This window comes from Aulonocara sp. 'chitande type north' Nkhata Bay, linkage group LG12 (assembly GCF_057382095.1).
Source record: "Aulonocara sp. 'chitande type north' Nkhata Bay isolate Kocher_YH1m ecotype deep benthic linkage group LG12, A_spYH_male_GT1.1, whole genome shotgun sequence".
Taxonomy (NCBI): Eukaryota; Metazoa; Chordata; class Actinopteri; order Cichliformes; family Cichlidae; genus Aulonocara; species Aulonocara sp. 'chitande type north' Nkhata Bay.
The window spans coordinates 3,643,495-3,662,354 of record NC_141355.1 but is presented as its reverse complement, the minus strand read 5'-3'; the positions used below and the strand labels follow the sequence as shown (position 1 = coordinate 3,662,354).

Sequence of the window (18,860 nt, the reverse complement as noted above, 5' to 3'; positions counted from 1 at the left end):
ATTTTCTTACTCTTCTTATTTTTATTGTTTGTTTACTTGCACTGCTGTAACTGGATCCTCGTCTCGTCTCTCTATATACTGGACTGCATGTTGCGGAGATGACAATAAAGTTTACTTTGACTTCAGCAGTGAGCATGCGCACCGAGGGCTCTCGCGCTCACTTTTCGCGTATAGAATTTCGAAAAACGTCGGTTCAAATTACAAGTCTGTATCATGATGTCTGGTGTTTTCGTGTTTTTTGGTTTGTTTTTATTTTGTTTTATTTTGCGAGTTGGTTATTAGACGCTGCTCCAGCCAGCCAGAGAATCCCCCGCAGCCCCGCCCTCTCCTCCCTGTGCCGCAAGCAGCAGGCGCACCTCGCAAACGGAGGGCGCCCTTACTCCCAGCAAATGGGTGATAGAAAACCGATCGGTGCCTGTACCATTCCCCATATGCGCTGGCATGACGTCGGGGCAGCATGAGTACGAGCATTTTTTTTTTTTTTTTTTTTTTTGCCGATGCCCGTGATGCCGCTCCCCACCACGATGCCGCCCCGGGCAACCGCCCGTATCTAAAACCGCTACTGATGATGGTTGTGTTGACAAATTTGTCCAAATCTGAAGCTAACAAAGTACATTTAAGCTAAATACAGTTCACATAGGTTTCAATTTAAATACAAAATATTGTTTCAGTTTTTATTTAACCTCAAGTTTAGTTTTAAATTGCAGTTAACTGCATTTTCGCACTTGAATTTTTATTTCAGTTTTAGACCAAATATATTTCTTCATATTTGAGCAGTGCTGACAGATACCCGAACATTCAGCTGCACTTAATATTAGTCCAACTGAAGATCATAATTTACCACTTCACCACCCACTCTGGTCAGTGAACCAACATCACTGAGAGACTAAAAGTCACAATCTTGATGCAAAGTATTTATGGTTTGGGTGAGGAAGACCAGTGCGTGGCTCATGAACAGCGAACAGTAGGAGGTCGATAAAGCAGCGATAAGAGCCGTCGATATTATTCGATCCTTTTGCAGTGGGACAACGACGTGCACACTATCCCCGGTGGGATCAAGCACATGGAGGAAAAGGCTGAGGTATGAAAAGTCCACCCAGTGTCTTGCAGAGATGAGCAAAAAACATCAGGGCTACCGGTGTTCTGACAAAACGTCCTACACACCGGGAGCAGCTACCTCTGCTTACCACAAACACACGTCTCCGTTGCGTTGTGCCTATCAGTACCCACACAGCGGATATATGTGCGCAATACATCGCTGTGCTGTCTGGGAAATCAACAAGCGGTTAACTTTCGGAGGAAGTGAATTACCGACGGTTACGCAGAGAAGAAAGCAGCGATGCCTGAGTCAACCGAGCACGTGGAAGAGGCAAATACGTCTCCTATGTGTCCCCCCAACGAGGACATTGAGGACGAGGACGTTGTGGGGGCAAATGCCACTCCTATGTGCCCCCCCAACGAGGACATTAAGGACGAGGACGTTGAGAGCGCAAAAACGAGAGCAAAACGAAAACGCCTGGCCAAAGTTCTCCGCGTATTAGTAGCAGTTGGCTTATTTGTAGTTGGTCTAATTGTAGGTGCTCTAGTAGCTGGTCTACTAGCTGATTATTATGGGTATTGGAAGGGTAGAAGTGAGTGTAAGGACACCAGTGCTAATTGCCCTTTCTCAAAAGCTGCTGTGGCCGCAGACTCCTGGAATTGTTCAGAGATTGGACGGTGAGTAACATTTTAAACTTCGGACACATTTTCGTTTTTCGCATTACACATAAAATTATGCACTGTTCCAAATGCAAACTTTAGCGCTAAAACGTCTTTGAAAACTGCATGACAGCGTCTCATCATGGAAGTGTGCGGTTATGTCCCCCCCCTTTTTTTAAAAATAAAAGTCAAAATTCGGTGTGATCTGTATAAAATCTTCATGCCATTTCCCTACTAAATGATTTATTGGTCAAAACGGAGAAAAAGCCGTATTACGTAGAAACTATGATTCTTACAGATGTGGTGTGTATTGTCAACAGACAGTACAGTATAGAGATTAAAAATATCATGCCTCGGATCCCATCATTCACTTCAAAGATCCGGACCTAAGATCTGTTTCGTTCCTAAGTGACAAATTACTATTGTTACTGACATCGTCTGTAATGACAACATAGAGGGGAATAATATTCCAGTATCACGGTAAAGCACGTAATAGATGGTCCAACATGTGGATATCACCCTTTGCCTCTCCTAAGCATTAAATTTAAACGCATACTTAGGTTGCAGTAAGCTGCAGTACCAACAGTGATATTTTATTTCAAGCAAACATGAAAAGAAATGTTTAAAGAGATGGGGGTGGCTGTAGCTCAGGTAGAGCGGGTCACCTACTAACTGGAAGGTTTTTGGTTTGATATATATATATATATATATATATATCAAACCAAAAACCAATCTTGACCAATCTTCTTCAGATAGATTTATTCCCTCTCCTTGGACACAATATCTGTATTACAGTGAGGTCTTAATTGGAGACATTTAAAGAAGTAACCCCTCTCCAGGTTTTAACTGTCTGACATTTGTTGAAAGGTAACCAGGCCTTTTTCAGATGATGCTTTCCAATATGCGGAAATGCCAAAGTTGCACCAATATTTAAACCTACTATCAGTTTTAACAGGGCTGATTTCTGTGTCATATGCTCGCAAGCGTAGTATTCTTGCATCACTTTCAAACATTTTCTTTCTAAGTTCCTGGAACCAGATGCTCAGTGGTACTTTTATGCAGTTGGATACTTTGTTTTAAAAGTGACTGCAATAATGGTTTATCCCCGCGAATAGCCGGGAGCGGGACATGAACTTCAGCCTGATCTATTTCTCTGAACTGTTTCAGGAACATTCTTCAGAAAGGCGGCTCTGCAGTAGATGCTGCCATTGCTGCGCTGTTGTGCACCTCCATCATCAACCCACAGTGCGCGGGCATCGGAGGCGGGGTCATATTCACTGTGATGGACAGCTCTGGTAACAAGACACCCTTGCTCCTCTTAGCTCAACCCCGCTGGGGTTTAACATAATAATATGTCATCTTTTCAAAGGTAAAGTGAAAATCATCAACTCCAGAGAGACTGTCCCCAGAAATGTGAACTCTGACCTGCTTAAGTTGTGTCGTAAAACCACAGAGTGGACCATGGAGTGGCTGGAAGGTAGGTTGTTTTTCTGCCATAATGCTAATATTTATAATGGTTTAGTCTAATCTGCTCTTGGACTCACCTTTATGACACAGCCTCATTCCTCATTCCTCAAGAAAGAGAAACTGGGATAATAAAAAAGAAAAGAAAAAAAGAGATAAAGCAAACCACTACAGAGGGTTTGGCTGTCGGCAGTTATTCAAGACAATGAGTCGGTGTCGTATATGACACTATCAGAATAATCTAGCATAAATTAAAACCATGAAACACATGCTCCTTAGTTTCAGAAGAAACCAGAGAGATTGAAGTAGTTTCTTTCTCCAAACAGGTCTTAACGGGTCTTTTTCCAGACTGGTCTTAACAAGTCTTTCTCCAAATTATGCACAAGATGTAACACAAAAGTTCTAAAGGTGTAGCCAGTTATTTGCAGAGGTATTTTTTACATTCTGCACCTTAGTCTGTAAGACAAACTCAAGATGTGAAGGATCATACCTACTTTTTATCATCTGGGATAGGGCTCTTGTCACCAAAGAAGCGAAGGAAAGAGACAGCATGACAGGTATCCGCCTCCTCACCTCTAACCTCATCTCCTGAAATAAAGTCAGGGCTCTAACACACTAAGGAATGCATAGCCATTATTATTTAATTACTGTAAGCAGATTAGACATGGAGCGCTTCCAACTCCAGGCAGTCAACGAAAAACCAGCTAAACAACAACAGCTGGTTATAAGCTAACATTAAAGCAGGCTTGAGTTTCCTGTTTATGAAAGTGGGACAAACTGGGACAAAACAGTTGGACAAAAGAACAAAACACTAAAGACAGGACCCTCAGATGAGACAGAGACGGACTGGACACAAAGAAAGTCCTGGGTCCTTTTTGTCATATCTTTCATTTCATGGTGCATCCGATGTGTTTTTTTTTTTCTTGGTCAAAGGTTTGAACTGCAGGCAGGTCATTTTAACACCCAGGTACTTCTACTGTGAAACCATGCTATTGTAATAGATACAGTATGCGCGGTCTTGCTGATGTCAACTCGATGGGAGCGTAAGTTGTTCTAAGACCTGTGTACACCTTTCAGCACTGATGGTGCATTGCCAGATGTGCAAGCAGCCAATTCCATAGGCAGTAATGTAATCACCTTCAAATGTTTTGAATTGAGTGGTGATAACAAGCTGCAAAAACAGCAGCACTTGTTAAAGCCCTTTACTGTTTAGCCCAGAGGATGCAGGATCCACATTTTCTAACAAACAAACAAACAAACAAACAAACAAACAAACAAACAAACAAACAAACAAACAAACAAACAAACAAACAAACAAAAAGATTTGTCAGACATTAGAACAGTTCTCCACTTTGCCTCAGTCCTTTTTAAGTGAGCTTTAGCCCAGAGAAGACAGCTGCATTTCTGGATCATGTTCATGTATGACTTTCTTTTTTGCATGATAGAGAATTTAAATTTGTGGATGGCACACTGAACCATGAAAAACTAAGTACATGCTTACTGTTGTGGCGAGGTGGTCAGGGGGTGTTATGATTAAAATGCAACAGCGCCACCTAGGGGAATTTCAACCCTAGGAAATATAAAGAGAGTGTGTTTTCAGACTAAACAAAAGAATTACATAGGCTTGAAGAGACATTGCTGAGGCAAATTGGTTCCTTTATTAAATACATTTTACAAAAAAAGGGTTAATAAGCAATTGCAGCCCAGAGCACAGTGAAAGTTGACTGTGGCACGGCCTCAATAGTGTCCTCAAGTGTCCTATTATTTTACATTTCCACCAAATTATGTGTGTGTGTTTTAACAACAAAGAGAAATATAAAATTAATGATTTCTAAACTCAAAATAACCTGTAACCACACAGCTCTTTACATACTTTAGAATTTAGTCTGTGCAATACTACAAATTTTTGGATTCAAAGATTCAAGAAAGTGTTTATTTTCATGTGTACAGAAGGAATAGCATTTCTATGTGCAAAATGAACTTAGTGTGCAAATTGTCCTTATATGCAAATTGCAGTTGAGGTAGGTCAGCTGTTCAGGTGTCCGACAGCAGTGGAAGAAGGAGTTAGTGAGTCGAGATGTTCTGGATTTCACACTCCTAAACCTTCGTCTCGAGGGCAGAAGTGTGAACAGTCCATGTTGAGGGTGTGTGGGGTCTCTAAGGATGGAGGCAGCTCTCCTCTGGACTCTGCGATGGTAGATGCTCTGCAGAGAGGGCAGCGGGGTCCTGGTGATCTTCTCCGCAGTTGTTATCACTCTCTGCAGGCGCTTGTGGTCCATAGCAGTAGTGCTGCCGTACCATGCAGTGATGCAGCTGGTCAGTGTGCTCTCCACGGTGCAGCTATAGAAGCTGCTGAGGATCTTGGCTAACATCCCAAATTTCCTCAGCCTCCTCAGGAGGCTTCTTGACCAGCTGTGTGGTGTTCAGTGTCCAGGTGAGGTCTTCACTGATGTGAATGCCCAGGTACCTAAAGCTGCTCATCTGCTTTGTTTTATCAGTGTTGAGGGTGAGGTTATTGTCCTCACACCATGACACCAGACCGGCCACCTCTCTCCTATAAGCCGCTTCGTCCCCTCCAGTGATGCGACCGATCACTGCAGTGTCATCTGTGAACTTCAAAATGATGTTGTCTTTGTTGGAGGCGACACAGTCGTGGGTGTACAGGGTGTAGAGGGTGGGGCTGAGGACGCAAACTTGTGGGACGCCAGTGTTTGTAATAATGCTGACTGAAGTCCTGTTGCCGATCCTGACAGAGGCCTGCCAGTCAAAAAGTCCTGTAGCCAGTCACAGAGGGTGGGGTGCAGGCCGAGTGTAGACAGTTTGTGGATGAGTTTGTGAGGGATGACTGTGTTGAAGGCGGAGCTATAGTCAGCAAAGAGTACCCTGATGTAGGAGTCATTATTTTCCAGGTGGGAGAGTGAATAGTGAAGGGCAGCAGCGATGGCGTCTGACGTGGACCTGTTGGCCGGTAGGCATACTGCAGGGGGTCCAGAGTGTCTGTAATGTTGCTCTTAATGTGTCCTTGGGCAAGACACTTCACCCTACTGGTGGTAGTCAGAGGGCCCGGTGGCGCCAGTGTCCGGCAGCCTCGCCTCTGTCAGTGCGCCCCAGGGTGGATGTGGCTACAATGTAGCTGCCATCACCAGTGTGTGAATGTGTGGATGACTGGTTGTGTAAAGCGCTTTGGGGTCCTTAGGGACTAGAAAAGCGCTATACAAATACAGGTCATTTACCATTTAATGTAGGCCAGCACCACTCTCTCAAAACACTTTGCAATGATTGGAGTGAGTGCAACTGGTCTGTAGTCATTTAGGCAGGTGGCTGGGCTTTTCTTGGGGAGATGGATGATAGTTGTGGTCTTGAAGCATGTGGGAACTATGCTCCGACTGAGGGAAAGGTTAAAGATGGAGGTGAGAACATCAGCCAGCTCGTTAGCACATGCTCTAAGGGCCCGTCCAGGGATGTTGTCTGGTCCTGCTGCCTTGCGGTGGTTGATCTTCCTCAGGACCTTGTGCACTTGGTCTATTGAGACCGCTGGCGGGGGAGAGGGTCGGGTAATCTGGGGGTTCTGGAAGGTCTTGGAGGTCTAGAGGTTCTGGGAGATATGGGAGGTGTGGAGGATCTGGGAGGTCTGGGGGGTCTCAAAGCAGGTGTAAAGCGGGTTGAGATCCTCCAGCAGACCACCTGTGGAGCTGATGGTGTTGGTGGTGGCCCTATATTCTGTGATGTGCCTTGCCACATCCGCCTGGGGTCAGCAGAAGAATAGAAGTACTGCCTCTTAGCTGCTGTAATGGCTTTCCTCAGTGTGTACTTCACAGCTTTGTACTCCATCTCATTGCCTGATCTGAATGCAAGAGAGCGAGTACGCAGCATGTGTCGTACCTGACCGTTGATTCAGGACTTCTGGTTGGGGAACTTTCTGATTTGTGTAGACAGCTTGCCAGGATGCTGTCCACCTTTCCCATTTTCTGGTCCCCAGGACAAATCTTAACTTTCCTCACAAGTCCATCTTTATCAGTCATTGTTTCTAATTTGGCTAATCTTCACTCGTTCTGTGGCAGATTATCTGTCTATGGAGGTTAAGCTGGAAATCTTGTGAGATCTTGTGAGGCCAGAGACACAGGCTGCTGTGGATGCACATGTCCCTGTCCCTTATGTTGCTGTCAGCAGAGTACAAAAGACCTTCCTGCATTACTTCCTGATTGTCTATAGTGTGTTGACTTTGACCTATGGGATGGACAGCAATACGAGGAGTATTTATTATAGCAGTTCACTTGTATTTTTTTTTTTTAGGTATCGGGCAGCTAGTGATCTCCATCGATGTCGGTCAGCAGCGACTGCTTCAGCTTCGTCCCAGGCAATGTCGACAGTTCTCAGGTCGTCCATAAATGTTCGACGCCATGTGGTCTTTGGTCGGCCTTGCTTTCGCTTGCCAGTTCGTGGACGCCATGTCATGGCAATCTTAGCTGGGCGATGAGGGGGTAGTTCACTTGTGGCGGACATAAAATAAATAAATAAAGAAAATAGAAATTAAAATATGTGTGAGGTAAATGGATCAAGAAAAGAAAGGGGGCTTCAGACACCATTTATTTATAGGGTCCAGAGTTCTGTGCTACACTCCTGCACACAGGCTGCATAAACAGTAAGAAAAGTAAGTATAAGATGCTAAATGCTTCTTTAGGCCAGAAATAGTGTAAATATGTAAATGTAGTGAAATAAACTAAAAGTAAGTGTAGGATGCAAAATGTTATCTCTAACACAATCAGTTACAAACAGACACACATTTAAAAATTACAGTGTTTCCCTCTGAAATGGAGCAGAATAGAATAGATTATTTACAAAGCACCAAATTATAACAAATGTCATCTCAGACCATTAAAGGTCAGGACCTTACAGTTTACTCAAAACACAAGTAAATGTATGTGTGACTTTCCAGCCCTGACTACCCATTATCTGTCTAACCAGATAGCAGATGGATTGGGGTTCCTGGGGAAATTCGAGGTTATGAAGCGGCACACCGGCTTTATGGGAAGTTGCCGTGGGCCGACCTCTTTCAGCCGACCATCAAATTAGCCAGAGGAGGATTCCCTATTCCTCACTACCAAGGTCAACACATCCCACGCATTGGCAACACGTCACTACGGTATGAAATACACCAACAATGTGATTTCAAAAATACAAATGAATGTTTTAGGCGATCGTGGCTCAAGAGTTGGGCGTTCGTCTTGTAACCGGAAGGTTGCCGGTTCGAGCCCCAGCTCGGACAGTCTCGGTCGTTGTGTCCTTGGGTAAGACACTTCACCCGTCGCCTACTGGTGTTGGCCAGAGGGGCCGATGGCGCCAGTGTCCGGCAGCCTCGCCTCTGTCAGTCTGCCCCAGGGCGGCTGTGGCTACAATGTAGCTGCCTCCACCAGTGTGTGAATGTGAGAGTGAATGAATAGTGGTGTTGTAAAGCGCTTTGAGGGCCCCGAAAAGCGCTATATAAATGCAATCATTATTATTATTATTTCACTGTCTTTGTCTTTTAGGGAGTTATATTTAGATAAAAATGGGAACCTGCTTAAGACCGGTGATACTGTGAAATTTGAGAAACTGGCTGACACTTTGGAGACGATCGCAAACGAGGGACCAGATGTGTTTTACAACGGAACAATAGCAAAGAATTTAATCAGTGACATACAGAAAGCAGGTATTATCAGACGGGATTCATCCTGCTCTCTTTCTGAACATTTTCTGTTCTAATTACAAATTAACAAATCGATTCGTTCTGTAAAAATCTACCATGATCACTGTGTGCTACACTCTGATCTGTCTGGATCCATTCAAAGTCTTGATTATGAAATGCGTTGTGTTCATTTTTGCTCAACAAAATCATTTGTTTTAATGTTTTTGCTCAGGAGGAAAACTCACACTGGAGGACTTGGCATCGTATCAAGCTAATGTGACTGATGCGTGGAATATTTCTCTGGGAGATTACCGGATGTACTTCCCTCCGCCTCCTTCAGGAGGAGCCATCCTCAGCTTCATCCTCAACACCATGAAAGGTTCCTGATTGTTGCTTCTAGCATGTGGAGATGATCCTTATCAATCTTTACAAATGTGATACACTAGAAATGGATGTTTTAAATAAAAAACAAACAATTATTTATATTTTCAGGATACAAAATGGAATCAGAACCTAACACGACTGATGAAAAGATTTTGTTTTATCACCGTTATATTGAAGCTTTAAAATTTGCCAATGGATTAAAGAAACATATCAGAGATCCAAACTTCAGCTCGGATAAAGTAAGTATCTGAAAATCCTACAGATTTGCACCTGCTTTGTTGCATATAGTATGATTATATTTAAGTGACTAAACGAGTAAATGTAGCAACACCACATCAGCCTCTGCTCTGCCTGAACCCTGTGCTCCACCCCGCCTGCAGCTCATCCACAAACCACATCCCACCACAGTCGGTTTATGCACATTGATAATGAGTTGAGGTCTGAAGTTTTTTGTAATATCTCTGAGCATTGCACAGTCGGACTTTGGGTTAATTTGCTGGGGTGAGCTTGCGACTTTGCAAGTCGCTGGTTGAAGATGCTTCTGCTGTGTCTGTCACCAGCAGCGTCAGTGATGCATCAATGATCAAAATTCTGTTAATATTTGGCTGTAAATTGTTAATTTTCTTGATATCAATGTATTTTCTGTAATGTGCTTATTTAATTATGGGTCTTAATTCTCTGTATTTCACACAGATGGCAAAGAATTTGACAGAGGATAGCTTTGCCAACCACATACGGAGCTTGATCAGCAGCGACAAGACTCACGATCCCCAGTATTACGGCAAAAACTCATATCTGGACAGCATCGGCACCACACATGTATCTGTGCTGGCTGAAGATGGATCTGCTGTGTCTGTCACCAGCAGCATCAACGATGAGTCAGTACCTGCATCATTCTGTTTCACTGTTAGAAACCAGCTGACTTTTCCACAACAGTGTCACAGGGTTTAGACCTAGTTCATTTAATGTTTACTCTTTACAGATTTGGGTCCAATGTCCTCTCTTCAAGCACTGGAATCATCCTCAACAACCATCTAAATGACTTTTGTGGTCGAGCTCATAACATCTTTCATGGTAAGGGATCAGCAGGATTCCTTCTGAATTTAATATTTATTAACAAATATTCTGGACCTCAGTTCTGATTTGTATAGTGCTAATTCGCAGTTGTACTTCATCTTCATCTTTACTTCAACTAACGTGTTTAGCATGGTTAATATCAGCGATCCCCAACCTTTTTTGCGCCACGGACCGGTTTATGCCCGACAATATTTTCATGGACCGGCCTTTAAGGTGTCGCGGATAAATACAACAAAATAAAACTAGTACCGGTACCGAAAAAAAAATAATTTATTCATAACACACGTGAAAAGACCCAGGAAAACCGAGTTAACGGTAAAAACAATAACAAAATAACGCTGACAACCGATAAAAACCCTGAAAACTATACATTTCACACCTGAGCCTCAACTCTCGCGGCCCGGTACCAAACGACTCACGGACCGGTACCGGTCCAAGGCCCGGGGGTTGGGGACCGCTGGTTAATATAACATATACTTTATAAATATGCATGTTTGCACATGTTAGCATGTTGGGGGGGTAAATATAAGAAATTTGAAAGAAAAACAACAACACCTCAGGAAACTGCACACCATGAATTATTAATCTAAGAGTACCAAACAAAAGCACCATTGAGGAAATGAGCGCAGAAAATTGCATTTCATAATTCATTGTGACACCTTGTCATCTGACAATTGATGAAAACAATCAACAAAACTGCCAAACTGAAGCACATCATGTAAATTTGGATTAAAATGCCATTTTCCATTTAATGCCATAGCCTACTGAAATGTTTTGAATGTTCAAAAACAGGCACAGTTGAGCTCTGAGTGAACTTCTATAAACACAAATTACACGAGCTCTCTAAATCTGTCCTGTCTTCCTCACCTCACTCTTCAGCTGGTCACAGCAGATGACTGCCCCTCTGTGAGCCTGGTGCTGTTGGAGGTTTCTTGCTGTTAAAAGTGAGTTTTTCCTTCAAACTGTCATTAAGTACCTGCTCACAAGGGGCTCGTCTTATTGTTCAGTTTTGTCTCTACTGAAGTGGGTTAACCTTATAATATAAATGTGCTGTTGTGATTTAACAGTATATGGATATTTATATTCATTTATACTGTATATAGATAGGGCAGCACGGTGGCGCGATGTTGCCTTATAGCAAGAAGGCCCTGAGTTCGATCCCACCTCCTGTGGGGAGCTTGCATGTTCTCCCCATGTTTGTGTGAGTTCTCTCTGAGTACTCTGGCTTCCTCCCACAGTCCAAAGACATGCAGTTAGTAGGGTTAGGCTAATTGGTGATTCTAAATTGCCCATAGTTGTGAATGTGAATGGTTGAGTGTCTCTCTGTGTTAGCTCTGCATCAGGCTAGCGACCTGACCAGGGTTTAACCTGCCTCTCACCCTATGATAGCTAGGATAGGCTCCACTGCCCCCGCAATCCAGGTATGAAAATACTGCAAGAAAATACAGTCACTGATTTGTGTATGAAACATTTGTATGAATGATTTATGCTCAAATATGTGTGTACAGACTGATTTCTGCTTTCTAGTTTCGCCGTTCAAGGTCTTTGTTGTATTTCTCAGGCGAGCGGCCTCCCTCCAATATGGCCCCTTCTGTGCTGAAGTCTCCGTCGAAGACGCTGGTGATTGGAGGGTCTGGTTCTGAAATGATTCCACCGGCTGTGGCCTCGGTACATATGCATGGTACACACAAAGGTGCCGTTACATATTAAATAAAATAAATTCATGTGGACCGATGCCCGTCTTTGCTGTTAAAGGTTGCATCACAGTAAGAGGATTCTTCACCCTAATTTATCCTGTAATCATCACATTCTCACCTCATAGATTTATTTTTTCTCTCCAAGGCGCTCATGAACCACCTTTGGTTTGGAAAGAGTCTTAAGGAGGCAATTGATACTCTGGTTGTTCTTGTAGACTCTCAAAGTGAAGTAACACTTGAATCCAAGCTTGAAAAGGTAATTTATTCAGTGTATTTAAATGATAAATTAATAATTTCTACAGGTTTTGTTCCATCTGAGTCTCTCTCCTCTTTGCCCTGCAGGATGTAGTTGATGGTCTTGAAGCTCTGGGACATAAAGTAGCAAAATTCTACAACACAGTTAACGCTGTGGAAAAAGCGGGCAACTGTATCTCTGCATGGTCTGATAAAAGGAAAAAAGGTGAAGCAGCTGGTTACTGAGACCAAGACTCTGTGATGTCAGTTATACAGCATGGCTTTAAGGTTATGATAGCAGAGCTGGACATGGCATATTATGTTTAAGTGGAAGCTAGCGAGCTAACTTCCTGCTAACTTCTAACTCTGTTGAATTTAATAAATTCTGTTTTCATGGATGCCTGGAAGTTAAACTTAATTGTTACACCTGGTAGAGCAGAAAACTGATCATCTTATTAAAGATGAAAGAATTTAGACAGTTTGTAACTCTCAGTGATGCCACAGTGATCGTTTGACTGTGGGACCCAGAAACGGTTAATGACGTCAAACTTAAAGACCTGATAACTATTTCAAACTGTTTACAGAACACCAATAGGAAAGGATGGTTTTGTTTCTTGTTTTTTATAATTTTTGTGCTTTTGAGTGTTTGCCTTAGAAAATGCAGTTTTTACTGTTTCTTCCCTCAGTAAACATAAACAACGATTCAGGAAAAAACATTACATATATTTTTTTATCATGACTCTAGTTTTACGTGGCCTATCAACACAACATACACTTTTAACACAAAAGTGAAGACTCAGGGTTGTCTTGGGTTGTTGCTATGTCATCTTAAATTGGTCATGTGATTGGTTTATCATGGCTATTTTTCCTCAGCAAATCAGCAGCACTTGTGCGATTGTTTCACCCTGGAGACCGCTTCGACTGAGTGTTGAAAATATTATTTAAATCCCAAATTTAATGCAAAATAGTGCAAAGACAGCATGATAGAATTTTTTTGAGAAATTGATATATCGGCCTTGATTTTATACAGTCAATATGATCTATTATATTCTTTTATCATAGAATATATAAAAACAAGGACACCGCTTTCAGGTTGAAATGTGAAGCCTGTGTCTGTTTCTTCAACCTGCATCAGGCCAGCAGGAAGAGACTGACCGCAGAAATCTTTGGTTATATGAAAGATTGTTGGAAAAAGAGCTACAATTCACATTTTCAAGTCTCATCAAATTCATGTTTACTTTGTAAATTTTAGCCCACTGGATTGTCCAGAAGTGAGAGAAAGTAAGGTCCACTTTAGGACAGCCCTAAGTTATCTATCAATTGATTTGTAGCTTAAACAAATAAACAAAACCAAAAAAGTTTGGAGTCCTACAACAGCAGTGCAGTTACTGTTACAGGCATGTCAGCATTAACAAAACTAGATCTCACAGACTGTTCGAGCCAAACAGAAAGGTCAGGTTTTTATCTGAATATTATACACCACATTTAAATGCTTTTCAATATTAGGTTTTTTTCTTCAGTTTGCATATTAAGATTCTTTGCTCAGTTCATCCTGTTATTGTTTTGCTGTTATAAAGTGTGGGTAATTCTGCTGATGTGCTCAGGGTTAAAGTTAATCAGACAAACAGTTTGTGAAGCAACACTTTTCTTTTTATAGTTGTTTAATGTGTTTTATTGACAGGAATAGACAACCCGGACTTGAACTGAAAATGTTTTATTTTGCCAGTTTTGTGTACAATAAATTCCTTTCTTCAGTGTTTAATGTCTGCCTAGTTTTCATTATTGGATTTCATCCAGGCTGCCTTTTGGAAATCACGAGTCAGAAACTTTATGTTCTGCGGAGATGACAGAAGCTTATAGAAAACAATTGCTTTCAAAACACACAGGTCACGTAATTCTGACAAAATCTGAAGTTTTGGTGCACTTCACCCCAGTTCCAACAGGTGGCGCACCTGCGGCTTCAAGGTTCTGCCAGGCGCCAGAATTCACATTTTTATCAACTGGAGTGATTTGTAATAATTTAATCATTACTGCTTTAATTTATTAAACACACATGTGTAAAAGAAAACAATACCCTCTCTCTGACCTGAATTTGAAGCGTAATCAAATCAATATTATATAGATAAATATCCTACTCTGATAATCCTGGTTTACAGATTGGAGAAAGCAAGATACTGCCGGGTGAGCTCCATTCACTCATATAAGCAGAGAGAGAGACACACCAAGCTGCAAACTCATAAAAATATCTCAATAAAAAAATGTCATCCTCACTATATACACACTATATTTGTACTGTAGATAAGAAAAGCTAGAAAAACACATCCATTATTTTCAGGTGATTGATTTCGTAACAGTTTTCATAACAGATTCGTTTTTTCTTTTCTTTTAAAGAAAATTCTTGCTGATGCTTCTGGTGTGAATATCTGATAAACAACACAAGGCAGGTTTACTATAACCAAAGCTCAGCACTCACAGTAAACATCATGTCACTGTTACGAGATATACAACATTCACAGCAGTATAAATTTTAAAAAGGTTTCTTCATGTTTCAGAAGTCGCTCAGCAGAGGATGATTCGAGTCAGCATGCATGAAGTGGACTGTTACAACTGATCAGAATTAGTCCATCATAATATAATACATGTCAACTTTTTATAAAGAAGGAAAACACATTTAGTGTTAAATTGACTAAAAATAAAACCAAATTCTATTCCAGCTTCTAGCTTTGTTCTACTGTGTAAGTAAAGCAAACCTGATGACAGGAACTCCCAGAAAATGTAAAAAAACATGTAGAAGTCAACCAAACACATCCAAATTTTGAGCGCTTTGAGCAAAAAATAAAGCTCAAAACCAACTGTGTGGTTTTTACAGTAAATGTAGTAATGTTACCCACAGATGTATTTGGGGCTCACTTGTGAGGGATGGCAAGGATTCTATTAAATTATAATAGAATCTATCTATAATAATCCTTATGTGTTGGAGTGTAAATGGCACTTTTCTAGTCCCTAAGGACCTCAAAGTGCTTCACACTACATTCAGTCATTCACACACTGGTGATGGCAGCTACATTGTAGCCACAGCTGGGGCGCACTGACAGAGGCGAGGCTGCCGGACACTGGCCACCACCAGTAGGCAAACAAGGTTAGTATCTTGCCCAAGGATATTTGGCATGCAGTCAGGAGGCAGCCTGGGATCGAACCACCGACCTTCTGATTAGTGGCTGACCTGCTCTGCCACCTGAGCTACAGCCACAGTAGAGTGTATACTGTTGACTTTAAAGAGTTACTGGCAAAGTTACACTAATCATAGCCCAAAAGGTTGATTCTGTTCATCTGGACGTAGCGTTTTCAGTTGGAGAAACATTTTTAGCCTGTCTCACCCTGTCCCTTTCAGAAGATGACATCAAGAATTGGGCAGACTCCACTCCAGTAAAGCTGCTGGCCCTGACGGTGTCAGTCCCAGGGCCCTCAGGTGCTGTGCTTCGCAGCTGTCTGGAGTTCTGCATCGGATCTTCAACATGAGTCTGAAACTGCAGAGGGTCCCATCACTCTGGAAGACATCCTGCCTGGTTCCTGTCCCTAAAGAGATTAACCCGTCGACCCCCAGTGACTGCAGGCCAGTGGCTCTGACTTCACATGTCATGAAGACGCTGGAGAGACTCATCCTGAGACATCTGCGTCTGCTGGTGGAGCCTTGGCTGGACCCCCTACAGTTTGCTTATCAACCCCATCATCTACCTGCTGGACCAGGCTTATTCTCACCTGGACATTGTTGGGAGCACTGTGAGGGTCATGTTCTTTGACTTCTCTAGTGCTTTTAACACAATCAGACCATCACAGCTGGGGAATAAGCTCACAGAAATGCAGGTGGATGCCCCACTGGTAGCTTGCATCACAGACTACTTAACAAGTTGACCACAGCATGTTCGGCTGAAGGGCTGCTGCTCGGACAACATCCTGAGCAGCACGGGGGCGCTACAGGGGACGGTCCTATCACCCTTCCTCTTCACCCTCTACACGTCTGACTTCAGGTCCAAGTTTCAGTCATGCCATCTGCAGAAACTCTCTGATGACTCTGCCATTGTGGGCTGTATCAGACGGACAGGAGGAGGAGGAGTGCAGGAGTGTGGTGGACAGCTTTGTTGAGTGGTGTGAGCTAAACCATCTACAACTTAACATCACAAAGACAAAGGAACTGATCATGGACTTTAGGAAGCAGGCTCCTCCTCCTCCCCCTGTCACCATCAGAGGGGCTGATGTAGAGATCCTGGAGGACTACCGGTACCTGGGGGTACACTTGGACTGTAAACTGGACTGGACCAAGAACACCAATGCTGTCTTTAAAAAAGGGCAGAGTCGGCTTTTCCTACTGAGGCGGCTCAGGTCCTTTAATGTTTGTAGGAAAATGCTGACCATGTTTATCACTCTGTGGTAAAGAGTGTTGTGTTCTTTGCAGCTGTGTGCTGGGGCAGTGGGGTGAAGACAGCCGATGCCAACAGGCTGAACAAACCGATTAAAAAGTCTGGTTCTGTCCTGGGTGTCAGACTGGACCTAGAGGAGGTGTCTGAGAGGAGAATGCTAAAAAAGCTTCTTTGTATCATGGACAACCCCGCCCACCACATGCACGCCTCCATGATGGACCATCAGAGCACACGCAGCAAAAGACTCATTGCCCCGAAATGCAGAACTGACCAGTGGTCAATGCAAACAGTGCTGAAGCACCCCCCAAAATGGGCTAAAATCGCCCCTGCCAGGTACCAAAGCAAATCATTCGGTACAAATAATGTAAATATGACGGTGAATCACGAAAGATTGATATCAAACTGATCACTTGACCCATATTACGTTACTTGCTCTTCGAATGAATCAACAAATGGCGAAATGAAAAGCCGAACAACAACAAAGCTGTTTCTTTAGAGAGTCTCAGCTTACATGTGTTTATTTCATATTTTCAGTTGTTTCCCTCCACGGCTAAACAAAGCGTTTCAGTTATGTACTGATGAACACAACAATGGACATAAGGAGCTTCTTTCAAAGAAAAAACTCTGGTAGATGTTATTTTATATATTATGCTTTGTATGTTGTTCAGTATATTTCTATGCAAAACAAGAGGAACTTCAACACACAGCAGTACATTCACAGCTGAAACCAGATATTTACACTTTAGGGAAAAAACATAAAACCAATTTTTTTTTACTGTACAACATCAATTTAGAGTAAACTTGTTTTGTTTTAGATAAATAAATATTGAAATATCTTTCGAATTAGTTAAATGTCCGAATAAAGAGAGACAGAGCTTCTGTTTTTATCACTTTCATCAAATTTAGGAGTACATGTACACTAAGTTTATTGTTAATTAATAAGAAAACTGCAGACGATTCCATTCTGAGCTGAAGAAGCTTCTGATTGGTTCGTAGAGTCCATGTGAGTAAACTGGTGGCACAGCTGTGGATGCATACAAGGCAAAACACAGAGCCTGTTTCTGTGACATGGGAACATCAAGAGATGTCAACCAAAACACCAGGAAGAGAACTGTGGAGCTCCATAAGTGTGGCTCAGTTTGAATACAATTTGGTGCCATTTACAATTAAGAAATACAGATTTTCTCTCTTTACTCTTAAAGTTAACAAACATGTTTTTTATATTTATCAATCTAAACAAAAATAAACATTTAGTCTGATTTGATGTTACAATTAAAAAAGTGTTTGTGTTTTGATCTGAAGAGTTTGTAAATATCTGGTTTCCACTGTATATTTGATGATTGTCAGCACAAAGAGGGAGAGAGAGGAAGAGAGAGAGATGGAATAAGAGCAGGTGAGGTCAGATGGTTGTTTGCCAAAACTCATCAGAACATGTATCTCGTACCTAGTGTTTCTTTTTAGATACCATTTCTTACTTTTCAAATTCTATATTTATTAAGTTCTGCAGCTTGTTTGCACAACAAGGATAAATAATTATATAAATTTTTCTCAATCTAAATATTGTACTTTGGTAGAATTAAAAAATAAGTATAGTGCAAGTTTATGATGATTTTAGTGCTGCTATCATCTAGTTCTGATTCTGGTTCGGTCGTGGTTAAATCCTAAGTAGTCCTGATTTTGAACTGTTGTTGTCCTGTTTTAATTCAGGATCAGTTCTGGGTCTGGTTGAATTGGGGTTTAGTCTGCGTGTCTGGATACAGCTCTGATTTTGTTCTGCCTTGCTGCTTAATTAAAAACTAGTTTTACTGCCTTACTTTCAGTTAATGTATTTTGTTTTGCACTATGCATATTTTATATGCCATTAGGTCATTTATTGTGAAAATTCTCATGTAGGAACTATTGTACTGCATGTTGGTTCCACTGGTGCACCTGAGGGAGATGCACGCCCATGTTGATGTGTGAGCATGGCAAGTTGAAGCAAGAGAAGCCAATTTAATTCAGAGAAAGTTGTTTCTTAAAAGTATCTGTAAAGTGCTCATTTCTGCCTCAAAGCATGGCTCAGCCAGCGAGGTATGTTTGTATGTTATATAGATCATTTTATGTCTTTATTTCACTTGTCTTACTATTTCATTGAATTTTATGTTATGTTTTAGTTCGACGGTGGTGTAGTTTGTGATCAAGGTGAAGCTGTAACAACCCCAAGACCTTACAACTAACATTAAA

At 41.9% G+C, this 18,860-nt stretch overlaps 1 protein-coding gene across 4 annotated transcripts; it reads left to right on the top strand.

Moving 5' to 3' along the window:
- The first annotated feature begins 614 nt into the window (after positions 1 to 614).
- Positions 615 to 13,985, top strand: LOC147316685 (glutathione hydrolase 5 proenzyme-like). 4 transcript variants are annotated; one of them, XM_086313219.1, is made up of 13 exons: positions 1,422 to 1,532; positions 1,694 to 1,716; positions 2,866 to 2,993; positions 3,068 to 3,175; positions 8,128 to 8,305; positions 8,691 to 8,851; positions 9,060 to 9,206; positions 9,320 to 9,450; positions 9,905 to 10,089; positions 10,194 to 10,285; positions 11,850 to 11,956; positions 12,131 to 12,241; positions 12,328 to 13,985. In XM_086313219.1, exons 1-13 carry the CDS (start codon positions 1,434 to 1,436, stop codon positions 12,463 to 12,465), a joined length of 1,608 nt encoding a protein of 535 aa, XP_086169345.1. In that variant the 5' UTR covers positions 1,422 to 1,433; the 3' UTR covers positions 12,466 to 13,985. The 4 variants fall into 4 exon arrangements, with proteins under 4 accessions (XP_086169346.1, XP_086169344.1, XP_086169347.1 ...); XM_086313218.1 differs by having other exon boundaries at positions 617 to 1,716; XM_086313221.1 differs by lacking the exons at positions 1,422 to 1,532; positions 1,694 to 1,716 and adding an exon at positions 621 to 1,081.
- The last annotated feature ends 4,875 nt before the right edge of the window (positions 13,986 to 18,860 follow it).